Below are 15,638 nucleotides of genomic sequence, written 5' to 3' on the forward strand. Positions count from 1 at the left end.
GCCATTTTACTGCCTTACCATATGTCCCAACATTCTTTTATAACTTTAATCCTGCTGGCTCAGATTATCAGGCCCAAGATTCAGGATAGAAAAATATGCTATGGTCATACATTACCAATATTGGATTTGATCATTTGTCCTATTTTCATAGGTACGCCTCTTAGGTGTCGTGTCTAAGGGTCAGCCCACCCTAGTGGTGATGGAGCTAATGACACACGGTGATCTGAAAAGCTACCTGCGAAGCCTCAGGCCGGACTCTGAGGTAGGCGCTGCCTGCAAATGCATGGCCGATACACACATTGTCCGCCATTCTTCCTCCTGTATGTGTGTGTGTATGTGTTTTGTTTGTGTTTTAGAACAACCCAACTGGCCGTCCTCCACCTACCTTGAAGGAAATGATCCAGATGGCTGCGGAGATCGCAGACGGCATGGCCTACCTCAACGCCAAAAAGTTTGTGCACAGGGATCTGGCAGCCAGGAACTGCATGGTGGCAGAAGACTTCACTGTCAAGATTGGAGGTACTAGATTGGAGGTTTTTGACTGGTTGCATCAATTTTCTCTTTAATGATATACAGTCACACTTCATTAAGTACACACAGCACAACTCAATTCGATCCAGTAAAAGCACAAAACAAGACAATTCAGACTTCCCAGAGATGATGATTTATGTTTGTAACAGTACTTCCATCCATCCATTTTCTACCGCTTATCCGGGTCGCGGGGGCAGTAAATTAAAGATAGATAGATAGATACTGAATATTTTTTCTCATAGTGTCAGTAAAAGACAATATTCATTGTAGCTGACATCGTTACTGGTAACTGATTCTTTTGTTGAACACCATTTATCAGGATGTCTGCAGATCCTTCAAAAAGCCTTGGTCCGCCTTAGAAATTACACTTCATTATTAAAAAACTGTTACATTGTTTTCTAACCAGCTGACAAGAATGTTTTAATTCGGTGAAGTAAAGATAAGGTACATTTAGGTGTTGTGCATTAATAATACTTTAAGATGTAAAGTCAATGATAAAATCCCTGTCAAGATTTATGAAAATCCTCACTTTATACAGTACTTCATCTAAAAAATAAGGCACCACGGTCTAGTAGTAGTTAGCACGTGACTCACAGTCGAGAGGTCCTAGGTTTGAATCGCTGTTCAAGCGCTAAGTGTGGAGTTTGCGTAGTGCCCCTGTCCTTGCATGGGTTGTCTTCAGGAACGATGGCTTCCTTCCACATTCCAAAAAACTTGCACGTTAGGGTGATTGAAGACTCTAAATTGTCCATAGGTGAGGATGTGAATGCTTGTCGAATGTGTCCTCCAATTGGCTGGGAACCAGTCCAAGGTGCACCCCTCCTCTCAACCTAAGCCTCCTGGGATGGGCTCCAGCTCACGAGCAACCCAACAAGCCCTATAGAAAATGCATGTACAGACATCAGAAACATCACTGTGGCCTTCAAAAGGTCTTAAAAAGTCTTTGATGTGGAACTGGAGGAGGCCTCATAATATACGTTGTGGTTTTCTCCAACAGAGCATTTGTAATTTGGCTGTTAGCTAATAGCTCACTGCACCCTCTCTTGATTTCCGCCCTCCTCCTTTCCCTCCATCTTAGACTTTGGTATGACGCGAGACATCTACGAGACTGACTACTACCGTAAAGGAGGGAAAGGCCTGCTTCCTGTCAGGTGGATGGCTCCGGAGTCTCTCAAGGACGGAGTCTTCACTGCGCACTCTGACTGCTGGTAGGCGACCAGCCTGTCAGGACCATGGACGCCCCACAGCGCCAATTGTGATCCTGTCATCAATGCGTTCTGTGACATTTTCTTGGTCTTGCAGGTCATTCGGCGTCGTGCTCTGGGAGATCAGCACGCTAGCAGAGCAGCCTTACCAGGGCTTGTCCAATGAGCAGGTCCTCAAATTTGTCATGGACGGAGGATACCTGGATCGCCCGGACAACTGCCCTGAGAGGATGTGAGTTATTCAAAGATACTCTGCCAGTTCTGCTCACCTAGGATTACAAGCGTTTGTGAATTTTCCATGAGCTTTGATTAGGGCTGGAACGATTGTTCGAATAACTCAAATAATTCAAATACAGAAAGAGGTAGAAGCAAAATGTCTGCCTCGAAGTGTTGCAGGGATAATTTTTCCAAACCAATGGTCCGTAAATGACAGAATGTACAAAGTTTTGGATCATTTCACACTTAACAAGGAAGATAGTGCAATGTTACCGCAACAGCACATCTATGATCGCCAACACAAGGTAACATATCGATTTCCGTTAATTTAACATAGTGTACCATCGCTAGATAGAATATTGTAAGTGATAAAAAATAGACAAAGCCGGCGGTGCACTTTCAATCGCTTTATTGACCAAACGGTAAGAAAACAAACAAGTAATAAGCAAGTTCATTACCCGTGCTGCCAATGGCCACAACTCGCACCTAGTAACTCATACTCCTCGGTCTTGACCGACTAACAGGTTAGCCAGTTAACAGCCAGCCAACTCTACACTCGCTGACTCCCATTGCACTCACCAGGCCAGGCCCTGCCTTTGAAAGCCATACACACTCAAAGTCACAGATACAACAATAGAACGTGAGGATGGCGAACCCAAGTGGATGAAAATTTAACCTGAACCTCACGTTATTTTGTTTAATAATGCAAAATATTTTTTTATTCAATTAATCGATTGGATAATCGGTAGAATACTCGTCTAAAAATATTCTGTAGCTGCAGCCCTAGTTTTAACCACATGAATAACTATACATTTTTACTCATCTATTTAAGAATGTTTCTGTCAGGTGATTCTGCCTCCTAATTTGTCAGTTTCCCGTTTCAAACATTTAGGCACAGCTTAATGCAGATGTGCTGGCAGTACAATCCCAAAATGCGGCCGATGTTACACGAGATCATCGAGATTCTGCGGGAAGACCTGCACCCGTCTTTCCAGGAGGTCTCCTTCTTCTACAGCGAGGAGAACAAGGTCCCCGAGACCGAGGAGTTTGACTTGGACCTTGACAACATGGAGAGCATCCCCCTGGACCCATCCTCGTACTCCCAGAGAGAAGAGAGCTTAGGCAGGGACAGCGGGCCTTCTGTGGCCCTCAGGGGGAACTATGAGGAGCATGTCCCCTACACACACATGAACGGTGGCAAGAAAAATGGACTGATCTTATCGTTGCCCCGATCCAGTCCTTCCTAACATTTCCTGTTTCCCCGAAAGAACTCAATGAACTGGCACAACCTCAACCTTCCTTCTTTTCTCCTCCAGCCCTCTCAGAATCCTTCATGTCCCTCCTTTTCTTATTCTTGGAGAAGACCTCAACACACACAGATCTCAGGACTTTTACTTTTTCTTCCTCATGACTGCCAAACACAGGCTAGCAAGGGATGCAAACAGCACATGGGTCTTTCTGGTGACATCTTTTTGTTTCTCGCTGTCGCCACGTTTCCAGGACACATTGTGGTGGAAACTGAGGAGAAAAAAAGAACTGTGAACACGAGGACCCTTAGACAACCACAAGGCTGCTCTTATGCTCGACCTCTTCAAAGACTCTCCTTTCCACTGGGCGTTTATTTGCATTTACGTTTCTTCTCCTGACTCAGTCTTTTTACTCAGATAGTGGCCTTTGGATATGTGGCCTATACAGAAAGGGCCATATTCTCCCGTATGCTTAAGTCAGAAAAGGTGGGGAGCTCCGCACTTTTCTGTCTGCCCCCATTCTGCCGTCGACTTAATTCTATCATCTGCGCACCTTCTGGCCATGTGCGCACTTTGAGTGGAGTAACCCTGAATGTGGGCGTTCCTGCTCATATTTGGCCTTGAGCGTATTCTGCCCAAGACTTAAGTGGGTTTCCTCTTGCGTGCACCAAAGGTTGTAGCATGTCTACTCTACTGAAAGGAGAAACATCATATTGCACGTTTTGATTCGCTCCGAGCTTCCGACGGCTGGTGGCGACCCGGGCATGCTGCCTCTGCATGCTGACGGACACCTGGCCCTTATACGCTCACCGACTGTCCTATGGCCGTAATGCGTCCCTACCACATTACACCGTTCGATGGCCGAACGTCGACATTATGTCATATTAACTAATTAATCATGCACGAGCTGCAAGTGGCACTTTCATTTCAAACATGCTGCATGGCGGCTTGGGAGTTTGTCTGCAAGCAACGCACAAATGCAGTCCGTCTTGATGGCGCGACGATGTGTTAGATTTGGAATCATTTTATTCATATTTGGTCAAGTGACATGCCGGCATATGTGGCACTGTTATGGTTGCTGGGCAACGCTGATCAACAACTGGCTCGCTCGGTTTATTATTAATGGCCTTCCATACACGGAATAAACTACATATATTGTACAATATGTATTTAATAGAAATTAGACAATACAAAAACATATGGTCCTTTAAAGTAGCCTGTTCGATGAGCGGTGCCCACATCTCACTGGGGACGGACACCAACTTTCGGTTATCCGCACGGGTCTTAGTTTCACAGTTAAAGTGTCGAGATACTTCCCAGATGGATTTTAATTGCATTCACGTGTCTCAGGAAAAGTCCACATTCCGAGAATTCTACCCTCCTCCAGACTTCAATGAGTCACGCCTCTCAAGCCGTTATGCGCAAACTAGCCGGGTACGTGCGGTGGGTGTGTCAGAGGTCATTAGCGGAGAATCCATGTACCTTGAAACCGCGCAAGACAGGCGCATAAAATACTGACTTACGCACCAACGGGAGAATGTGGCCCAAAGACAAGTGTCTCTCTGCGCTCGTGTTCGTTCTCTGTTGAACAACGATTTCATTTCAGTTTGGGACAGTGGGATGGATTAATCGTAGAACAAACATCTAATCCTAGAGGAACGTTGGGTGTTTTGCTTTTGTGTTGTTTGTTTTTCTCCTGGTTCAGTAGAATCCCAAAACGACACACATATTCATCGGGTGAAAAGTTTTAATTTATTTGCTTTTATCATTGTTTTCTCTCTTTTCTATCTGTGTCCTCACTCATATGGCTGAAGGATATTTAAACAGTTAAGAATTGGACAAAGGAGTTCCTCAGACTGACCAATAGCTGCTGCTTTGATATATTTTACTAGGTATAGAAATATATAAATTTATATAATATATAGTATATATGGAATATTGGTATTAAGGTACCAACATTTTATATATATAATATATGACTGATGTTTTTGTATATAGTTCATATTTGTAATATTTTTCATCAAAAGCTTTGTTAGTATCAAGATTTTATTTTTTTGCCAATGTTTTTCCTTCAAATGTTTTTATTTTTATAGCCCCAGATATCCCACTAATCTGCCATCAGTGCTCTGTCCTCTCGTAGTGTGACCACCTGGATGGGAAATAGCTTCAACCCACTGAATCCTTTCGCTTTTGTTGTTGTTGTTGTTAAGCCCCCTCGGACCATCTGTCTATATGAAGAGGAGACTTTTCTGATTAAACACACATACATACAGCTTTAAAAAAGGAGGAATGAGGTCACATGATATCTGATCACAATTAGGTCCGAGGGCGGCCCGATGAATGTACTTCCTTTTTGATAGCAACATTAGTCCTGTATGAGCTCTAAGATTCCAAGTGTCCTGAGTTGTGTTCGCCTGTGTGAACCTTTTGTCTACTTAACAAGCAGAACTTGTCAGAATCTTAAATCGGGCCCTATATCCAGTGTCAACGAAAAGACCGCTGCAACTGTACGGCCTTTGTCTCCTTGTTGGATTTGGCTCTGCATGTTTCTCTCATGCTTCCCTTGACCTGCTGCCCAACATTTGCCCCCTGTAATCAACTCCCATCTAGCAAGCAATGGCCACCAAATTCCAGCAGGTGGCCGAGACAGATGATCTCGTTGAGTGTGGGCATGTGAGTGCGCTAATTATTTGAATGCGTATCCTACTAGGATACATATAATAGTTTTTATTTTTCAATTTGTGTTTTTGTAATTGCAGCATCACTTGAGATCTAAATGTGGGCTAAAAATTGGTCCTCCTCAACACTTGACGTTTATTAGTTTTATTAGGAACATTATCGCGCTAAAAGAATTTGCCCATATCAGTTAATTAACATGCGACCCGACAACCACGACGCCAATCGGGCCCGGTAGCATTCGGCAGCTTTCTGAGGAGCCCGAAGTGTCAGAATCTTTCAGAAGCCCTTCTGTTTTGCACTAGTGCCTTCTCCAACTTGGAGTTGTGGAGCATCATTAGGTGGTCTGAAGAAGGAAAGCTGAGATTAAGTCTTGGGCTGTTGTAAATGATCTGTGATGTAGTTAAGAACATGGAGAAAAAAAAAAAAAAAAGGTTTATGCATGACAGAAACATGGTGGACTTGAGCTGTGTCACACGAACAGTGTTTCGCAAACTTTTTGGAGCCAAGGCACGTATTTGACAGAAAGATCTCACGGAACACCAAATGACATGAAAAGTACAGTGAGTATCCTGAAATAATGATGATCTTGTTTCAATTTATTCACAAATTTACTAAGGGTAAAATGTGGTCCTGCTTAGTTGAGCGCAAAGCTATTATTCTGTTTATGGCAACAGGTGGCTACAGATCTTAACTGTACCTTCTGCCATCTCGTGGAAGCGCATTCAATTGTTCTGCCTGTCGCTGGCATAGATAGATGAACAAAAATACATGATCTGTACAAAATAATCACTTTAAGATCAATTAAGTGAAGTTGGATAATTTGCTGATCTTACATTAATGTGACGGGGTCGAGTGGTTGGAAATCACTGCACTAACGTATGATATACTGCTTAACACAGCAAAGTTTGGCTTTCCAATACCGTTCAAGCCACTGTGAACACAACTGCCTCAGAGCTTAGTAGCGCGTCGTACGAAGGAAGGTGAACGCAGCTCTCGGACACCTCTCGCGGCATATGCAATTCCTCATCAAGATGGTGTGCCCGTATTTGTAGAGTTCTATTTTGTTACAATCAAGAGCAAAGCAGTTAGCATCCAAGTGGCGCAGTGTGAGGGCGGAGCGATGCTGTAGGTCAGTTTGTTGTTGTTGAGGAATGCTTACGCGTTGTTTTTCGTCACCGTCGTCGTCGTCAATTTTGTCTTTGCCGGAGTCTACTGGAGTGCACACGGAGGGATCGCACTCGACGCTCACCCGACATCCAATCTTTTCAATCACTGCTCTCATGAGTGGCCTCCTCCTGCCTGCTTCCCGCCTTACACGTATATTGTTGGGCCTTTCCATACAGTAGCCGGTTATCTTCCCCCCCCCCCACTTAAAACAAATCTGTCCACGTTCACTGCTGTATTGTTCCAGAAATGTGTACTCGACCTCCTTCGAGATACTTCATCCCTCCTTTCCCAACAAAGGCTAATCAAATGCGCTCATTTACACTAAATGGACCAAAGTATTGGGACACCAAAACAATTAAAATGAAATGATATGAAGGTGGTACCCCCTTCGCAACAAAAACTAGATTTTGTAGTCTGAGGAAATCTTTTGTTTTTGGATATTTGTGAGGTCAGAGGAAATTCTTCCACCCCAAACCCATCCAAGCATGTTTATGATGGACCTTGCTTTGTGCACTGGAACAGAAAAAGTTCTACTCCAAACAATTTGAAACCTTCAAATTAGGATTCAGGGGCATCTCAGTGGTTTAGCCCCACCGCCAATTGATGACTATTATTGATGAAAAAGTGTGTCCCAAGACTTTCTTCCATCACGTGTATCAGTGCCTGTGATTTTCCTGTCTTACGTGTTCCACTGTGAATATCAGGAGAATAACATTTACTTTGTGCGGATTGGGTCTGTTTGGCCAATCAGGACAGTTGAGTTGAGGCTGCTTTTAAAGAAGAGGCGGCTGGAACGCAAATCCCCCCCGTCCCCCCGAAACCTCCTCCCTCTTGGGAAGGACAAAGCAGGACTGGGACAATCCTGTGTGCCATACAACGTGGAAGCAGATGTAGAAAATCTCGATTGTAACCTTTTTTTTTTTTTTTAGTCTCAGGGAGACGACCTGATGCTCGGAGGGGGATGACGAGACATACCTTAGCTACCTTTTATATCAGTTTTGACTGAAGAGAAATTTCTCAGCGTCCTTGCAAAAATGGATGCGATAAGACCACCCCCTCCCCCTTCCTCCTCTCCTCTTTCAACATGTTCACATCCTCTCTGCTTTTGGAGACAATCAGGAAAACCCTCAGCTCACACTGACGTCAGCGGCTGGATGGGAGCATTGCAAACCCACCCACAACAGTGCCTTGCTCAAACAGCCCACGCCTCCCCAAAAAGGACCCGCTTTAATCCCTCAAGAGACCTCCAAATATGTAAACCCCCTGTGAAATCTGCTTTTCAAATCCAATTCTGTGCAAATCAAACTGTTTAATGAGAGAATGTTATCATTTGGGATTATTATGACTGATGATTTGTACCAAAAAAGAAACAAATGGAACTTTTACTTTGCTCAGCTTGCTTCATGCATGGAAAAACGAATTATGTATACCAAGCGGATAGCTTCTTTATGTAACCTTTGGGGGGGGGGGGGGTATTGCAATTAATCTTGGGGTCAATTTTTTTCAGCACACGCCAAAACACACCAAATATCACCCAATGTGGGGATTCCCATTGTTGTTAAAGTGCATCCCAACATTCAGGAAAATAAGCTGATTAATCGCTCCTAACTGTAAATAGCAGCAGATCCCCTCCACTTCTGCCCTTGAAAATGAAAGCACTTAATATAGTATAAATTTGCTCTGTTAATGACCTCAAAAAAAAAAAAGGTTTCCCGTCATGTCTTTTGGGTTGCAAAGAGGTCGACAATTGACGTTGGAAACTTTCCGACAACTTTCCTTGGGAAGTTTAGCAAGGAGATTTGGGGGAAATATTCACTTGGAGATTTTCCATCAGAATTAATGGGAATTAACTGGGAATCGGGCAGTATATTTTTATTTTCAAACTGTTTCAAAGACATACTTTCATATAATAATTTAAAATGTAATATTTATCTAATTTTGAGCCAGATTTTGTGTCACTTTTGATTTATTGGCTGAAAAAAAGTTCATAATAGATTAAATATGCATACCTTACTAATGTATTTTTTAACAGCATATTAATTTAAAATCGGACTTGTTACATGGTCAATTTAAATATGATAGATTAAATATATTATACCCCACGTGAATGGATATACATATTTTATCCCCCAAAATATTTTTTTAATCTGGCTAATTTATTTACTTTAATTTTTTTTGTGAAGCTTTTGTACAATTATGATGGATTAAATATGTATACAAACTACAATTGTGCCCCCTCATTTGGGTTCCCTTTACAGACAAGTCTGGCAAGTTTTTTTCTTGCTGTAAATGTTCCTCTATTCCCATTCACTTCTGTTGAAAGTTTCCAAGTTGAAATATCCCTGGATTGATTTTGCAAACCTGCTCGTATGTAAAGCGCAGGTTGAGAACAAAGCATTTGTATGTAATTTTATTTTGTTTTAAAGAAGTATTACCTTTTAGAGAAATTTTGATTTTTGTTTTTTTAGCCAAAGTAGGGAGGGCAAACACAACGACTTTTTCTTACTGTAAACTTTTTGCTACTCTTGTACATTACAAATTTGTTATTAATGTGTATATAACTTTTTTTTTTTTTTTTTTTTTTTTTAATTAAATCAAAATGATATTTTTGTTGTTGATGATGACACAGCCCACTACACTACACAGGAGAAGAGCCTGTGGAAACACGCACACGTAGCGTACACACTTTGTGGCCCCCGCTCGGCATCCGACCTGCTTTCAATCAACACAATGCATGTTCCAAATGCGAGCCCAACTGGCCCAAACGTATCACTGAGGTGTGTTTAGTTTGTGTTATTTTTATTTTATTTGACTAAATAATGTGTAAACTGGACGAGACCACTGCACATCCTTTGGAAAGGGAGGAAGACAAGTGATGAAAATAAGCTACAAAGATGGTTCAACCACCTCCAGCCCCCCCCAAGTTGTAAAGCCGGAGTGTGACGGCTGCTTCAGGTGATGAATGACTTTAAAAAGAAAAAAAGGTACTGCTGATGAGTGGTGAGATGATATTTCATATTTGTCTTATTAGTTATGGACAGATGGGTGTCTGTCCAGTGGTCTGCTCCAGTTTCACACAGCAGTACTTTAGCTTGTTGTCTCCTCGGTGCACATACAGTCGCTTCTAGTGGCCACCCTGCTGTGTTGTCGTCGTCGTCGTGCTGGTTACCTCTTTGTTCATCCTGGTGTGCTCATTTTTAGGGATATGTTGTGTATACGGTCCTGTTGTGAGAGTGCAGCAGTCAGTCTGTGTGTGTGTGTGAGTGTGTGTGTGTGTAGTCCAAACCCAGAGAGATCGCTTCATCCCTCACACTGGATCCAAATGTGCCATTATCTTTATGTATCGCATATATCGACACACACACAGAATTACATGATGCATATTGTACAGGATCAAAACAGAAGACAAAAAATGTGCCATGACTAAATGAACGCTTGACAATTTATTTTTTCTATGTTTTCAAAAGGAGAGCCAAGTAGTGATATGTACAGAAAATGTTGCAATGATATGAAAATACAAATCTTGCTGTGTGTAAATTATTCAACAATTACTGTTTATATTAAAATTATGAATAAAATTATTGGAAAATGTCTTTTCTTTCACTTCTGGATAGAGGCAATGATGTAGAGCGGTGGTTCCCAACTGTTGTCCCCCTAGGACCTGTATTTTCCTTTTGCTGCAAAGTTGCGACTCATTTTCATAGACGTGAACCATAAGCATTTTTTTTGGTTTAATTCTAGCCTCCAAAAACGTGCAGTTTGGTGGTGCTGTACCACCAAAGGCATGTTTGATTGCCATGATATCCTGCCAGCCAAAGGCTGAGCTGTACTGTATTTGTTTACAGAGTAAACTAGGGGCTAGAGCACGAGGAAATAACATTCTTGTCACTTTTCTACTATGTTCTGTGCAGGACTTGGTACACCTCTGTACTGTAAATAAATAAATAAATAAATATATATATATATACATCAGAATAGTAATATTCTGCGACCCACTTTTGGGTCCCAACTCACCAGTTGAGAATCACTGATGTACAGTGAATACATTTTTAGTTTGTTTTTGTTTAAAAACTATACAGTACATATGATTTCAAAGGCTACAGTTGAACTGCGTTTTCTTTTTTCTTAACTTCTATAAAAGTCAGTCGCAACAATAGGAAAATGCGGCTCCTGGGGTGACAACGTTTAAGAACCGCTACTGTAGAGGAAAGGCTCCATGATTTTCATCCTAAAGTACAACCATGTTGGAAAATGCACGCATACATTTATATTACAAATTTCAATAGTTGTTCAGTGGACCCCCGCTATTTGCAAGGGATAGGAACCGAGCCCAACCGCCAATGGTGAATTTCCACGAAAAACTGACGCTCCCTTGAAAGTGATTCTAACTGCCTATATGAATAGTTTAAATTGCAAATACTTTGCCCCCAAAACACTTAAATAGCATTTCAAATGCTTCGAAACATCTTTAAACATTGCTGTACCCTAGAAATATAGGAGTAAACAGTTTACAGCTATGCATGCACATACACATCAACAATTGTGCTAATGATGAGCTATAGTCGTGCACTACGGTGTACAACAAAGAACATTTGACTGCACGGCGATGCGATGTGGGACGGCCTGCGTTGCTAGGAAATGCCGCTGCTTCTTATTACGCTGAGCGGACAAAGCAGTTAGCGTTACAATGGTTAGCACGTCGTTGTTCGCTGAGCGAAACTGCTGGATCCACACAGTGGATTGATTATTGACAGTCCCACTAACTGTCAATAAAAAATGGAACACTGCTGCTGTTAAATTTGAGATTGGATGAACGACATTCAACAGCCTTCTCCCACAGACGTTTTGTTGAGCAGAATGCTTTGAAAACCCCGCTTTCTCTGAACTTCTCACAGCTCAAGCGGGGTGAGGAGAATTCCCAGCGGAGGACATTTGCATGTGCTCTCACGAGCTGCAGAGAGGCAGCCTCTGATCCCCCCGGCGTAATGACCAGCAGCCGCGCTGCCAGGACAATTTCCCCCCGCTTTGCCTCTGTTGAAATTAAGCGGGACAGTGCACTTCTGTGGCCGCCAAAGGGTGCTCAACATACATCTACTGAGTCACACACTGCAGATTCACCACAAAGCGAATAAATGTATCCAAAATGATGTTGAAATAGCCTCATCATGCTGCCGAATTGTAAAAAGCAATGGATTGATTGATGAAAGGAATGGCATGAAGGATGTCATATACTGCCTGCAGTTCCATTATTGTAGCCAGGAGGGTGCTTTGCGCTCTCTCTCTCTCTCTCTCTCTCTCCCTCCCTCCCTCCACCCGCCCTTCTCTGTTTTCAGGACCTGTCTCCAATCAGCCTTATCACCACCGGTATATAAACCTGCCTGTTCCAGGAAATCCTCGTCGAAGTATTGCAGTTACTTTCAGTGGTACCACGGCCTTTTTACCTCCCGTAAGTCACGCTATTCCTCCTTCCCTTTTTGACTCCTGTCTCTCCTTGTTCCAGTGTGTTCCCCCCCCGTGTTCCTTATCCACGTAATTCCTGCCGCCAAGCCAGCCACCTGTCCTCACCACTGCCTGCCAACCCACCTAGGACCACTGCCATTACCTTTCATCAATAAACCATTCATCCTTTCACATCTGCCTCCGACTGCTCTTGGATCCAGCCACTCTCTATTCGTGTCAGAATACTTCGGCCAAGACTCTCCAAGAACTCACGGAATCCCTACGCTCCCTCACACAACAGGTATCCCTCCTTTCTTCGACAATGCTAGCTAACCATCCACCTCTTAAGTACAGTACGCCTAGGGAGGCCGCAGCCTCGGCGCCACCATTCCTCCTGTATAAAGAACCTCATGTTCCGCTGCCCGAGCCCTACTCCGGGGACCTAGGTGCATGTAGCCAGTTTCTACTCAATTGCTCACTCGTTTTCAACCTTCAATCTTACAGTTATCCTACCGAACAATCCAAAGTAGCGTATGTCACTAACCTCCTCCTCGGCAAAGCAGCTAAATGGTCCACTTCCTTATGGCTAAACTCCTCCCCGGTACTCCACTCATTCAATTCCTTTTCCGACTGCGCGAACATACACGAGAGAGGGGGGTTCGCTCACGCAAAAACCCTCCCACTTCGAGCGCTGCGCCGTCAGCTTCACACCCGCCTCCTGCACAGTCTTCCGCCTTTCCGTGGCTCCCCGTAGCCACTGAAGAGCCCATGCGAGTTGCTAAGACACGGTTAGCGGCTGTGTATCTACTGCGGTCAAACCGGTCACTTTATTTCCTCATGTCCCCTCCGGCCAAAAGACCAGGCTTACCGCAACCTGAGAGCGTCGTGGTGAGCCAAACCTCCATCCCCTCAAACTCTCCTTCTCGCATGACCGTTCCCGCTTGCATTATAGTTTCGGCTCTTGACACCCCCATCACTGCCCCGATTGAGTCCGGTGCCGATGACAATTTCATTCATGAAGCCATAATTCACCAGCTCCAAATCCCTCTCCAACCACTTCCGTCCCCGAAGAAAGTCACAGCCCTGGATGGTCGTATCATCTCCGCTGTTACCCACCAAACTGTGCCATTCACCTTGCTTATTTCAGGAAATCGCCGCGGAAACCTTTCCCTTTTTGTTATCCCTTCTACTGATACCCCATTAGTCTTTGGAATTCCCTGGCTTATAGACACAACCCCACCATAGACTGGACATACTTAGCCATCACCGGATGGAGCCCTCATTGCCACTCACACTGCCTGCTCTCAGCTATACCTTCTTCTGGTACACCACCACCCTCTTCCATGCTCGTTGACCTCCCTGGAGAATATCAGGATCTCTCTCCGGTATTTCGTAAAGACCTGGCCATTTTTCTACCCCACGACCCAGAAACTGCACCCCTGTGCCTTTTTTTGTAACAGAAGGTCAACCTGAAAACCATCTAGCAGACCAGTACCTAAATGAGGACGGTGAACGGGGAGCCACAGGAGGAAAACACTAAAGGAAACTAGGAGAACTAACTCTAACCTACACAAGGAAGAGAAGCAAGAACAGAAAAACTAGTGATGGGCAAATGATACCGAGGCTTTGGAGCTTGCGTCACTCTTCCTGAAGCTGAGTGATTCGAAACGCTGCGTCGGAGCTTGTATCAAAACACCAGTGTCACATGACCGATGACGTTTGAAGCTTCGAACATCATCGCTGTTTCGCTTCGCGCTTCATTCCTTCGAAATGTTTCGAAGCTTTTCATTGGCTCATGGCGTTTCAACGCATTCTGAGCCAATGACAGCTTGACAGGTTTGACAGATTTGAGTGGTTTGGCGCCATGCTATATAAGATGCATCATTATGCTTCAAAATGGGGCTGTGAGGAGATTTGGAGAGAGAGTATTTTGGCAAGTCAACCATACAAGTCCCCAAATGACAAACCATTATCTTCATAAAGGTTTTCCTTAAAACCACCGCACACACGTTTCTGAATTCACACACCATGATCATTTGCAAAGCAGGAAGGATCTCTAATCCTGTTAGGGACTTTCAGTAGTTTTTAAATAAAGCTCAAAGCTTTAAATAAACCCTTAACCAACATTTCACCACATTTAATATAATGAGCATTTATTCTTTGGGTTAATCTGGAATGTGTTTTAGAGTATGGGGGAGAGCATCTGCATATTTTATTGTAATGACGATATAATCATTATTTGGTATGAATGAACAAAACACTTTAATGACCATATATACTTTTCTGAACCTTTATTGCTGTCATGGGAAACTGTGCCAGGGCTTCAGTCGTGCTCTGTTGTCCACCAGATGTCACCATCACTGAAGCCTTGAAGCTTTGAAGGTTTTTCGGCACAATTGTTCGGAAAGCCTTCAGTGTTTCATGAGGGTTCACTTGCCCACCACTAAGAAAAACACAGTTGTACTTATTAGAAAAACGGCAGACGAAATTAGCTACTGGCAGGACTGAATGAACATGGGAATGCACGAGAATGTAACAACGCTGGCAACGGCAACAATCAAGGCACAATTTCTCGGCGTTTTCCTCCTGCGTCTCCCATGCTTAAATACACTGCTGATGACAAATTACCAGCAGCTGCATCGCGGGAGACTCCGCCCACCAACCAGCACCCACGGACTGCAACACAGCAGAAAATTCCACACAGGAGACGAGCAAAAAAAACAGGATCCCTTTCTACCTATGTATAATGCATTTTTACAATGCATGATTTTGCTTCTACCCATATGATCAAAGTTAAGCATTATCTGTATTTTGTATTTTTTGTTTTCAAATAGTTATTCTGAAGTTAAACACACTGTTTGAACACGTAATACTTTTTTTTTTGCTTAACTTGCTCTTATTTTGAAATTCACAGCCCTACTTTTGTTTAATAATTTAGAAAACACACAGTTGTGGCTCATATGTTTGATTACCCAGGCAGAATCTGTAAGATGGGTACAATTCTTTAAAGAAAACATGAAGGGCCAGGCGAAACACATTTAATTTTATTTTCATGGGATTCAGATTAAACTGTTAAGCATTTCAGAAAAGCATTATCATGAAACAAAACATAACCATAAAGAAATTGATGGTTGTTGTTCATTCATCAGTCATA

At 43.2% G+C, this 15,638-nt stretch overlaps 2 protein-coding genes across 2 annotated transcripts in view; both read left to right on the top strand.

Annotated features, from left to right (window-relative positions):
* insrb (insulin receptor b) overlaps positions 1-10,636 on the top strand; it is a 111,123-nt gene extending 100,487 nt beyond the window's left edge. Inside the window, exons 19-23 of the mRNA XM_061683506.1 lie at positions 152-262; positions 357-519; positions 1,610-1,739; positions 1,834-1,968; positions 2,845-10,636. Coding sequence (XP_061539490.1) covers positions 152-262; positions 357-519; positions 1,610-1,739; positions 1,834-1,968; positions 2,845-3,199 — 894 coding nt within the window. The 3' untranslated portion in view covers positions 3,200-10,636. The remainder of the gene's footprint in view (positions 1-151; positions 263-356; positions 520-1,609; positions 1,740-1,833; positions 1,969-2,844) is intronic.
* Positions 10,637-12,770: 2,134 nt separating this feature from the next.
* Positions 12,771-15,638, top strand: part of arhgef18b (rho/rac guanine nucleotide exchange factor (GEF) 18b) — an 86,567-nt gene continuing 83,699 nt past the window's right edge. The window contains exon 1 of the mRNA XM_061682871.1: positions 12,771-12,785. The gene's annotated coding sequence lies outside the window, so the exon portion shown is untranslated. The remainder of the gene's footprint in view (positions 12,786-15,638) is intronic.

The sequence above is a fragment of the Phycodurus eques genome, chromosome 8, assembly GCF_024500275.1.
Source record: "Phycodurus eques isolate BA_2022a chromosome 8, UOR_Pequ_1.1, whole genome shotgun sequence".
In the NCBI taxonomy this organism is placed as follows: domain Eukaryota; kingdom Metazoa; phylum Chordata; class Actinopteri; order Syngnathiformes; family Syngnathidae; genus Phycodurus; species Phycodurus eques.